The 11,898-nt window shown below is 34.3% G+C and overlaps 1 protein-coding gene across 1 annotated transcript in view; it reads left to right on the top strand.

Moving 5' to 3' along the window:
- The window catches only part of Vwa8 (von Willebrand factor A domain containing 8), a gene marked incomplete at its 5' end in the record, with an annotated part of 351,798 nt that overhangs the window by 233,811 nt on the left and 106,089 nt on the right, over window positions 1-11,898 (top strand). The window contains 3 exons of the mRNA XM_048800562.1: window positions 2,292-2,400; window positions 4,157-4,295; window positions 6,593-6,792. Of these exons, the coding sequence (XP_048656519.1) occupies window positions 2,292-2,400; window positions 4,157-4,295; window positions 6,593-6,792 (448 nt within the window). The remainder of the gene's footprint in view (window positions 1-2,291; window positions 2,401-4,156; window positions 4,296-6,592; window positions 6,793-11,898) is intronic.

Below are 11,898 nucleotides of genomic sequence, written 5' to 3' on the forward strand. Positions count from 1 at the left end.
TGTGTGTGTGTGTGTGTGTGTGTGTGTGTGTGTGTTGCATGTGCACATGCATATGCTGGAGATCATACTCAGGACCTTGCATATTGTTAGCCAGTGTTCTACTAGTGAATGACATTCCTAATCCTAGGTCCATGTTTCAGGCTAGTTGTCAACCAGAATCATTTTTATTACACAATTCTTCACCTGTAATTAGATTTTAAGATGTGAAATGGTTCTCTTGTTTTCAAAGAACCAATTTAGGTGTATTTAGAGCTTCTTAGTATATGCTTTAATAAAGCGTACCTATCTATCAGGACACCTATTCTATTGGGAGGTATACATATTTTCAAGCAGAGCAACAAGTTAATGCTGGCCTTTTAAACTATCACTGACATTTCCTTCTTCTTGCTTCAGATTTTCTAAACCATAAGGAATTTTGAAAATTACAAATGAAGAAGTTAAACTGGGCATGGTGGCTCACGCCTGTAATCCCAGCAGCTTGGGAGGCTAAAGCAGGAGGATCATGAATTCAAAGCCACACTCAGCAACTCAGTGAGACCCTGTCTCTAAATAAAATACAAAATAGGGCTGGGGATATGTCTCAGTGGTTGAGTGCCCCTGGGTTCAATCCCCAGTACCAGAAAAAAAAAATACTGAAACATTAACTGATATTCCCCTTCCCAAATTTGCATAGCTGGTTAATACAAGAACCAAAACTAAAAACCAGCTCTCTTTGCATTGTTTTATTCTGTGTCTTCTCTGGTAAAGAGTAATTAATGTATTTATTTCCTTTATTTTTCTCCTTATATATTTGAGACTTTATTTTCCTTTATGAAAGCAAATGAAGAATATAGTTCATTCCCTAAACTAGCAAAGAGAGACCCTGAGCCTTGGATATATTTTAAAGATCTGCCCTGTTGACACAAAAATGCATTTTCATAATATTCAAAAGAGAATACAATTATAGTCAATCCCCTAACTCATCACTGGCCTCCCTCTGCCCCCAGCACACTCCACACTTTTTGCCAGTGAAAAGATGGAAGTACATGGGTCATAAGTCAGTATAATTGTTCAGGTACTTAAAATGTATTTTGGATAATAGATATGAAAGCACATGTGCCTTTTGGAGAGACCTGTCTTAGAAGAATTTCAGTGGGAATTTCTTTTTCTTTCCTCTTATGTCAAACATTAGCATTTCAAAGGGACAACAAGCATATTCTGCCTGAATGTTTAGATTTTTATATTAAGCAAAAAAAAAAAAAATCAAAGCCTAATATGGTCTTACTAAACATAAAGAAATTTTTGTCAGACTATTTCTTTACTGAAAATAAAATTATTTCTAAATGTAAATCTGTACTCTCTTTAATGTCCATTAGATTGACTGCAAGCACCTTTAAGTTGTAGCCATGAGCCTATTATTTTTAGAAAACTTGAAAGTATAAGTTATTATTTTTTGGAATTCAGTTTGTCATGGAATAAGAAATTTCTAATGGGTTAAATGACAAATCAATGATTCCTTTTTTTAAAAAGTTCAAAGTCAAATTAGTATAATTTGGAAGCAAAGCCTTGATTCTCAAATTTGTCTACAATTTTATACTTTAGCTTTGTCATATTTGCTTTTTTAAAAACTTTAAAATAAATTAAACATAGCATTATTCCTTTAGAAGTTAGGATCCTAGCTTTCTTGGTGGGAATAGCTATAAAATGTGGTCCCAAGAGGGTTTCTGATGTGCTACTTCTTTGGTTCAGATGTGTTTAATGTTACACTTACATGAGTAACAGGCTTATATAGGCATTTCTGTATGTATATTATGTATCAAGCAAACTGAAAGAAGTTAAAATGCCAAAAGAAAGTCTATGAAACTTGCCCTGTATAACTGACAAACATGGGCCCAATAATACTGCACACTAATTATTATTACTTGGTTCAAACTTTAAAAGAATAAATTGAAAATTTTGATAGATTGCTCCAGTTTTTAAAAATGACTATCTGTGCTCTATTTGCTATATTAGAAATTAATAGTTATTATTGAACATTTTACAAATTCAAGGAAAAAATGTGTGAATCTTAATTATGTTTGTCTTTGAGGTAAATATGGGATAGGACCCCACCTTCTGTATTTCTGAAATGTGGAATCTTTTTCATCTTAATGTGTATTCTAATCATCATCTTTTTTTAATAAAATGAAGCATAATTTTCTCCTAAACAAAGCATTCTTTAGATTTATTTGTGTGGTTGATAATAGAGGGCTCATTATGTTATTCTATGATTTGGAAACAAGAATGCTCATTTTTCCAATCATCCTTAACAGGTTGCCTCTACCAGAGCAGACATTCATGGGTTACTGGACGATTGGTCAGGCAAGAAATGGAATGCAAAAACTCCTGTGTCCAGCAGAAACTCATCAGATAGACATAAAGGTTGATATCTTTATTATTTTCTCTTAAAATATTGACTCTTAGAAATTTTTCCATGTCTTTCCTGAAGAAAATCCATACAATAGATCTTGCAGAAATGACTTGTTCTGACTTTTTTTTTTTTTTTGCTTCTATTCTTTCAAATCTTTTTGGTCTACAAGGAACTCCATGTAGACAATTCCTAATGTACAGATAAAATTTCTGAGAACTAATGTATGTTTTATGATAGTAAGGTATGTTTTCCTAGGACTTTTTCCTAGGACTGTTGCTCTGTTATATTTGCCTTTACTTTGGTTTGCTTACAGAGTTAAAATTTTGTGCTTTTATGAATTGCCTGCCTCTTTTTAGCCATATATTGTTGACACATAATGTCTTCATGTGAAAAGGTAAAGGAAAAAAAGGATTAGTCATTAGTTGCAATTAAAATCACTCTAGGTATTTCAAGCAGGAAGGGTTTTATCATGGGAGAAAAGGTGCTTGTAAAATCATTAGAAGGACAGGAAGACTTGCAGCCAGAGGCTAGTCAGTTTCAGGGTCAGTGATTCTGCAAGTGCTGTCATCCTGTAGCTGGGAGTTGCACAGGAAGGCAGAGTCAGCAAACTTTTTCTGTAAATGGCCAAAAAGTAAATATTGTAGGCTTTGTGGTTGCACAGATTCTGTTGCAACTACTCAACTCTGCCACCATAACGCAAAAGCAGTCATGGCAATATGTAAACAAATGAATGTGGTTGTGTTCTGCTAAAATTGTATTTAAAAAAACAAGTAATGGGTCAGACTTCCCCTGCAGGCCCTCACGTATCAAACTTGCAATAAAGGACAGAATCTCTGCTTATATTTTTAGATTTTCCTTGTTTGCTATGGCTGCAGGAAGATGCCCACTCCCTTTGTTCTGTCTTACAGATCTCATGCAAGTGTATTTAATTGGCAGAACCAAAATCACTTCCAAAATCTTTCTCAAGGGAGTGTGACAAATGCATTTGTTAGTCGTCTTCTCGTCCCTGATGCATGGACTAGATCAAATGAGATGGGATGTGGATGCCAATATCTAGCTCAAATATTTTTGACTAAAGACTAAAGATAATCATGCAAATCATTGAAATATTAGTTACATCCATGGAGTTCTTCCAGGAACTCCAAGTACCCAGTACTAATATTCATAATATCATTAATTTAGTTTCTCTGCCTATGTTTATTATTGAATAATTATCACCATGTGTGAAATACTCTTTCATAAGTAACATTAATGAATGTCAGTAAGTATGGTTTTAAAAAAATTAATTTCAAATGTCATATTTTTTCACATTTCATTTAAAAGACTCATACTCAACCCTTACGTTTCTTTGTTATGATATAAAAAAATCATTCTTTATAAAGGAAACATATTAGAACATGGCTCATTAATTTATAAGTCATTCTGGTTTGGACCACTCTAGTTCCTGATATATGGAGTTTGAAGTGGGCTCTTGGTTTGGCAAGGAATAAAGTAGTGAGAAATCTTGTGGGATTTTACATCTGGTATATTTTGTGATTAAAAACAAAAGAAAACAAGAAATCATTAACCAAGATAGCACGTATAGAAAGCATTTATAAATACAAGTATGGGAATATTATTGTTATAAGTACTATGTCAGAAAATAAAATGTGGAGTAGATCCACATTAAATACTCAAAATATACATTCTATATTTTGGAAGAACTCTAGCTTTTCTATGTTTTTGTGACTACCAAATTTCTTAATTCAAACAACTACTTTATTATAGGGTCCAGTGTTTATGAACATACAGAAGTATCCAATAGAAAGACATGAAAAGAGATCCCTAAACTTTACTGAAGAATGTGTCTCCTGGAGATTACCACTGGATGAAATTAATTTAATTTGTGACATTGCTACATCATGTGGTATGTTAAGTTTATTTTTTAATCTTTTATTCCTGTATTGATTTTTTAAAAGGGATTAAAACACTCTCTAGTTATCAAGGAGTCTATGATAAACTCGGTGACTGTCATTCTTGGATTGGATAGAAATTATATATAATTTAGAACTAATTTCCTCTAACAACCTAACAAAATGCCATTGTGGAATCCACATAAGCACTGCTGAGTTTGTATGCATATGTCTGTTTCTCATTATAATTGTAGCACGAAGTTAAACACACCCAGGCGTGTGCTAAAAATAGAAGGAAAAAAGAAAAAGGAGAAACATTGGATTTTTTGGCTGGGATTCCAGTTTGGTGATTGCATAAACCACAAAATCAGGGCCAGAGTGATTTGCAGTTGCTAAACTTTTCATTGTAAAGAATGGCAAATAAAGAATGGGAACTGTTGGCATCTACATTTCTGGACTGTTGCCATTACTTACTGATTGACGCAGGAGGCCCTGAGTACTTTTTGGCAATAGTTCTTCAACTGATGTCAGTTACTAAGGCAATATAAACAGAAGAGGTAGCTGGGGGATGGGAGAGTATCTCCAGCATCACTTAAGATGGAATTGTTGAGGCAATGTTGAGTATCTTGTGTTTATTCCTGTAAGTTTTATGGATATAGTTTATACCCCAAGTCAGCTATTTTGAATAAAAGTATGCTTTAAAATATTTACAGATTTTTTATTGTTGTTATTTGTTTGTTTTGGGTAAAGATTTATGCTCCTAAGATTATTTCATATTTGTTTGTAAAGTGAAAGTCTGAGATTTTATTTAAAAAAATTTGAACTCTGACCCTTGTCTCATATTCAGGAATCATAGGTAAGTGTGTTATGATCCTCTGCCCAGGCCTATGGCAGGTGGTAAATCAGTTGTACACTCTTCCCATTAAACCTGGTCACAGGCTCTTATTTCTCAATAGCATTCAGGCAGCCCCTTCCTGTCAGTCAGAGGCGACTCTGATAAATGTGACTCATTTGCTGTCCCTGATAGAATTTAACCCTCTTATTTCAGTATTTGCCACATTTGCAAACTAGACTTTTTGTTATTTTTATTTCTTGGTGTTTTGTGTATATGTGTGTTTTACCTATTCTGCACTTCAGATAGAAAAGAGTTAGAGTTGGAGTTAATTTTATATCTATGAGTCTGAGCCAAAGGCCAGATGATACTTAATACCTGAAGTAAAAGAGAACAATTAATAAATTTATTAACTAAATTTATGTAAACATTCTTACTGTATTTTCCACAGCACTGATGGCTATTTTTTTACTGAGGTTAACTTATTGTTTTAAACTTAGTATTTGTAATATATCTATATGTAATATAATTATTACATATTAACATTGTAGATATGGCATTCATACATGTAGTCCAGATTTTCTAGGATAGTTCCAAATTTAAATATATATCATTGTCATACTGTGTGTCTGAATTTTAGGTTCAAAAATACAGCTATTTATAAATAGATATCTGGGTACTGGGTGATGCAGATAGCATTTATGAGACAAAGCAGCTTAATTCCTTGCCTCAAGGCACTCACATAAGACATTATCAGAAGTTTGATCCAGAGCCTGGTTACTCAAAGGAAGGAGCTCAAACAAGCAACCTGGGAGCTGATTGAAAGGACAGAATCTGTATTCCCACCACAGACTTACTGAATCAGAACTTGCAATTTAATTAGTTCCCCAGGTGACTCATAGTCATTTAAACTGGAAGAAGCACCGGTATAAAATTCAGAAAATGGACTTAAGAAAGCACCCCGTTTAAGATGTTAGAAATTTTATAATAAGGAATACCGAAATATGAACAAAAGTTTGAAACTGAAGATCTGTAAGGCTAAGATTTTTAAAAGTGGAATTAATTAGATCCTAAATATCTAGTAACTATCTAGAAAATGAAAGATCAGCAGTTAGAAAATATTGAACTGTTGTTATTCTGAAACAACAATGGAAAAGAGAAAACAGACTTTCATTGGAACACAAGGGAGAATTTCCTGACATTAAAAATTGTTAACTAATTAATGATGTTATCAGGAGATATTGTGGCCTTTTCTTGGGAACAAATAGATACCTCCTGGAATAGGTAGGTGTAACTCTACATTTAGGGAAGGAACTAAGGTGCTTTTCATGGTCTTTTTAGTCTAATCAGTGCATCTACAAATCATCTGCTGGGTTTCAACTGTATGTTCAAACTTCATAATTTAATTTTTCCTAGGCCTCTTGATCAGTTGGTAAGTCATTTTCAAACCACTAAATTAACACCTTTTTTCCATTTCAGAAAATGAGGAAAATACTCTGTATATAACTACATGCAATCCTGTTTCCTTATACTTTATGAATATGACTGGGGAAAGTGGCTTCTTTGTGGACTTATATGACATCTTCCCAAGAACTGCCAGTGGACTTTGGCACCCATTTGTGACAGTGGCAACACTGGGAAGTCCTCTCCAGGGTCAAGTTATTCTCCACGAAGAACAGGTATACCAGGCTACTCACATTCTATAATTATGGGAAAAGTAACTGATGTGAAGAAAAAGGCAAGAGTAATTTTCAACCTAAAACTGAAATGTGTGTTTTTCATGATTGAAGAGAATCATGAAAAATTCATTTATATTGGGGGACATATCAGGAGTTATATTTTATCAGTTCCACAAAGGTAGGCTACTATCTTGCTCTCTGTACCAACTTCAACAGAATTTTTAAGTCTGGAAACTGCCCAATCAGGGTTTTTCAGCCTTGCCACTTTTTGATATTTGGAGCTAGATAATTCTTTGTTATGAAACTTACTCTCTTAGGAGAGAGAGCCAACAAACAACCAAACCAACAAATAAACATGTCAATTTCAGGTAGTGAAAAGTGCTATATAAAAGCAGTGACATCTGGGGAAGTGATGGAGAAGAAGGAGGAAGAGTTGGGAGGGTGAACAGTGCTAAAAAGAGTGCTGAGATATCTTCTCTGAGAAGATGTCATTTTATCTGAGACTTAAATGACATTCTTTATATAGAAGTAGCAATGTAAATATATTGCATGGAATACACTGGAATCCCTTAGTATCTATAGTGCTCAAGTTCTATCCATCACTTCTAGAGATTAGTGCACTAAGACAGCACTGATAAGAAGTACAGATACCCAGATTCATGCTAAACCTAATTCTAAACAGATGCTACAGCTCAAAAGACAGATGCTATAGGTCAATGAACAAGACCACAAAAATTCCTGTCCTAAAAAGCTTATATTATAGTTCAAGAAGATAGACAATAAGCAAAATAATAATAATAATAATAATAATAATAATAATAGCAACAACAACAACAACTTAAACTATATCTTTAGCTAGAGGTTGAGATGCAAGAGACAGAAGATTTCCATTTAAAATAAGGTCCTCAGAGCTTACCTAACTGAAGGGTTGGCAACAAAGATCTGATGGAGGTAAAAGGGAGAACAGATATCTGGAGGAAGAGAGTTCTATGGGAATCATAGATTCAAAGTCCCAGAGACTGGATCATGCCTATTTATGTTTAAAGAAGTCAGGTGGGAGCCTAGGAGTAGCTCAGTTGGTAAGGGGGCTTGCCTAGCATGTATCGCTGCAAAAAAAAAAAAAAATGACATAGAGAAGTGTACATGGAAGATTGAATGACGGGAAAAGTAAGAAGTGAGGTAAGGAGGTTATTCAGAGATGAGGAAGAGAGAGCAGTGGGAAGTAGATTGTGTAAAACCTTATAGGCCATGGAAGGTTCTGATCTCTGACTATGAGTAAAAGGAGGAGGTATTAGAAGTTCTTTTGGCAGAGGAGAGCATGATCTGACTTATATTTTAAAAGAATGTCTATGTTTGTTCAGTGATAAATAATCTATAGGTGCTAAGGAAGAATGAGAGGAATTAGTTCAGAGATTTCTTGCAGTGATCCAGGCAAGAGATAATGGTGGTTTAGAAAAGGTTGAAGGTCTTAAGTAATGGTAGATCTTGGATATATTCTCTAGGTAGAGTTAACAGGATTTTTTAACAGAGCAAATATATGGGGTGAAAGAGTGTGAACTCAAGAGCAACTTCAAGATTTAGGGCCTGAACAACTTGGAAGAAGTTGTCATTAATTGAAATGGAGAAGGAATCAGTTACGAGGGAAACTCAGATGACATTTGACTAAATTTGAGATACTGTTAAACAGCCAAGTAAATGATGAGACTGGAGTTCAATGGAGAGGTCAGAAATAGAAATATAAATTGGGGAGTCATTGGTATATAAATGTTACATAAGTCATGAGACTGAAAAAGGTCACCAAGGAGTAAATGTAGGTGGGAAAAGTCTAAGCACTAAGTCAAGAAATCAAGGACATGAAGAAGGAATCAACAGCAGGGATTGAGAATGAGTGGCTGGTGATGAATATGGGTAAACCAGGGAGGGCCGTATCCCAGAAGGCAAGTGATGTCTCAAGAAGAAAGATGGATTGTTAAATAGTGATGGTGTGTCAAGTAAGAAATTACTACATTATCTTATGTTATTATTTTAAGTGCCAAGTGAGGTAGCTGTAAGGCATATTTACATATGAGAACACTAAGTTCAGAGAGTTTAACCTTTTCTGTGGATACACAGCAGGATTGAGATTCAAATCAAATTGGATTGACTCACAAGAATTAAACTATACCCATTCTCTTACTCACTGCAGGTACTTGGAAGAAGAATACTATAGTGTGAAAAATTTAAAAGTCTTCATATATTTGTTGATTGATTATACTTCTTCTTCTGTGAAGTGTCTGTTCAGTTCCTTAGCCCATTTATTGATTGGGTTATTCATTTTTTATATTCTGGAGAATAGTGCTATATCTGAGGTCCATGTGGTAAAGATTTTCTCCCATTCTGTAGGCTCTTTCTTTACGTATATAAGTGATCAACAAATATATGAAAAAATGATCAATATCTTTAGCAATTAAGGATATGCAAATCAAAACTACTCTAAGATTTCATCTCACTCCAGTCCAAGTGGCAATTATCAAGAATACAAGCAACATTAAATGTTGGCAAGGATGTGGGGTAGAAGGTACACTCATACATTGCTGGTGGGAATGTAAATTGGTATAACCATTACGGAAAGCAGTATGGAGATTCCTCAGAAAATTTGGAATGGAACCATCATTTGATCCAGCTATCCCACTCCTCAGTTTATACCCAAAGGACTTAAAAACTGCATACTATAGTGATGCACGCACATCAATGTTTATAGCAGCTCTACTCACAATAGTTAAACTATGGAACCAACCTAGGTGCCCTTCAACAGATGAATATATATAAAGAAAATATGACATTCTTAAAAAAGAATGAAATTATGGCATTTGCTAGTAAATGGATGGAGCTGGAGAATATCATGCTATGTGAAATAAGCCAATTCCAAAATAAAACAATGGCCAAATGTTTTCTCTGATATGCAGATGCTAATTTACAATAAGGGGAGGGGTTTGGCTAAGGAAGAATAGAGTTTCTTTAGATTAGGTTGAGGGGAGTGAAAGGAGGGGAGGGGTATGAAGTTAGGAAGGATAGTAGAATGAATCAAACATTATTTACCCTGTTTACATAATATAACTATATGACCAGTGTGATTCAATATCATGTACAACTAGAAGAATGAGAAATTATATTTCATTATGTATGATGTATCAAATTACATTCTACTGTCATGTATGACTAATTAGAACTAATAAAGAAAAGAGTTCATAATAAGAAAATATTAAAGAAATGCAGCATTGTTACCTGTAAGTAATACTACCAAGAAATAATACTTTTAGATTTTATTTCAAGAGGAATATATTGGATAAATAAAATGTCACTAACTTTTTGAGGAAATAAATTAACTTAGTTGTTGCCTAAATAATTATCATAAATTCTGAGTTAAGATTTTTTTCTGGGTTCAGTTTTGGGCTTGTTTTTCCCATTTTCATTTTCTAATAGAAACAGAGTTCATCCATATCCAGATATTGCTTATAAAAGTTCATGTCCAGCAAATTGGAATAAGGGTTTTATTTTAGTGTAAACAACAAAATATCAGTGTCTGTTTTGAATCCTATAAGAATCATTAAAAGCACATAATATGTTTGTGATTTTTCATTCAGTAAGTCAATCAAATTTGTATGAGAAATGAAATTTGTAGGGGCTGGTGCTGTAGCTCAGTGGCAGAGCACTTGCCTAGCATGTGTGAGGCCCTGGGTTCGATCCTTAGCATCACCTAAAAATTAAAAAATAAATAAATGATATTTTTTAAAAAGAAATGAAATTTGTAATATTTATTCAAACAGTTCTGCCAAATTTTTAGCTGACAAATTCTCTGTCAGTTTTACATACATACAAATTCTCTAACATTATCCGATTTTTATGTTCTCAGTATGTGTTTCATTTTCTCAAAAAATCCAGTTATTTAACAATGTTGTTGATTAATATTCTGTTTGATTACAATGACTTTCATTGTGAAGCTATGTTCAGCATCCACAGCCAGCATCTTGTCTCCTGGCATCTTATACACTGTCTTACTTATCCCTTTGGCCACAGTGTCAATAGTTGTTCAGAAAGGAGCTTAGCATCCTGAGCAGACATGCAGTATGTGGATGCTTCCACTATCCTGTCCTCCAAACTGCCTCATCCTTTCCCAGAGAGGATATGTTGGCTGTCTGTTTTATAAGATGGGCCTATTGGGATGCCAGACCTGTTGATTCCATATGAACAGCTCACAGCTGTGAAATTTAACAACTGGTAGATAATTCTAGTGGAATGGGAACTGGGTGGACTGCCATCAGTTTCTTCTTCCTCAACCTGTCCTCACTGAAAATGAAGCTGAAATATTGTACTGCCATGAGTTTACCTATCCCTTGTCTTCTTAAAATAAAGCTATGCCTTCAGATGCACTTTCCTTTAGTTTAAAAAATTGTTCAAAAATTCCTTGCTAAAATAAAATCTTTAGTGAAAAAGGAAAACTTTGCTATGCCTAAAAATAAAGACCCTCCCCTTCCGTCACCCCCCATGGAATTATTTATTACATCTGCGCAGAGTTTAGAATTTCAGACTTGGGGACATGGAGGTCATCCAGAGGTTACTTTTCTCCCAGTCAAATACAAACATAATAAAATTGCTCACTTATTTCTCCTCCCTGCCCTGCTTAAAAGAGCGCCAAAGCCACAGTTAACTTGTACTCATGTGTGATGTGAAATTCTATTTTTAAACTCAGACAGAATATATCATTAGTCATTTACAGAAGGAAACCATTAACATCTTAAAAGATGGAGCCATAGAACTCCTTCATGTTGCCAATTACTTATAAAAGTAATTCTAAATACAGTCATAGATGGAAATATATACATTTTCTTTTTTTTTTTTTATTGGTTGTTCAAAACATTACACAGCTCATGACATATCATCTTCCATACATTTGATTCAAGTGGGTTATGAACTCCCATTTTTTACCCCAAATACAAGTTGCAGAATCACATCGGTTACACATCCACATTTTTACATAATACCATATTAGTGACTGTTGTATTCTGCTACCTTTCCTATCCCCTACTATCCCCCCTCCCCTTCCCTCTCATCTTCCCTCTCTACCCC

This window comes from Marmota marmota, unplaced genomic scaffold, assembly GCF_001458135.2.
Source record: "Marmota marmota marmota unplaced genomic scaffold, marMar, whole genome shotgun sequence".
Classification (NCBI taxonomy): domain Eukaryota; kingdom Metazoa; phylum Chordata; class Mammalia; order Rodentia; family Sciuridae; genus Marmota; species Marmota marmota.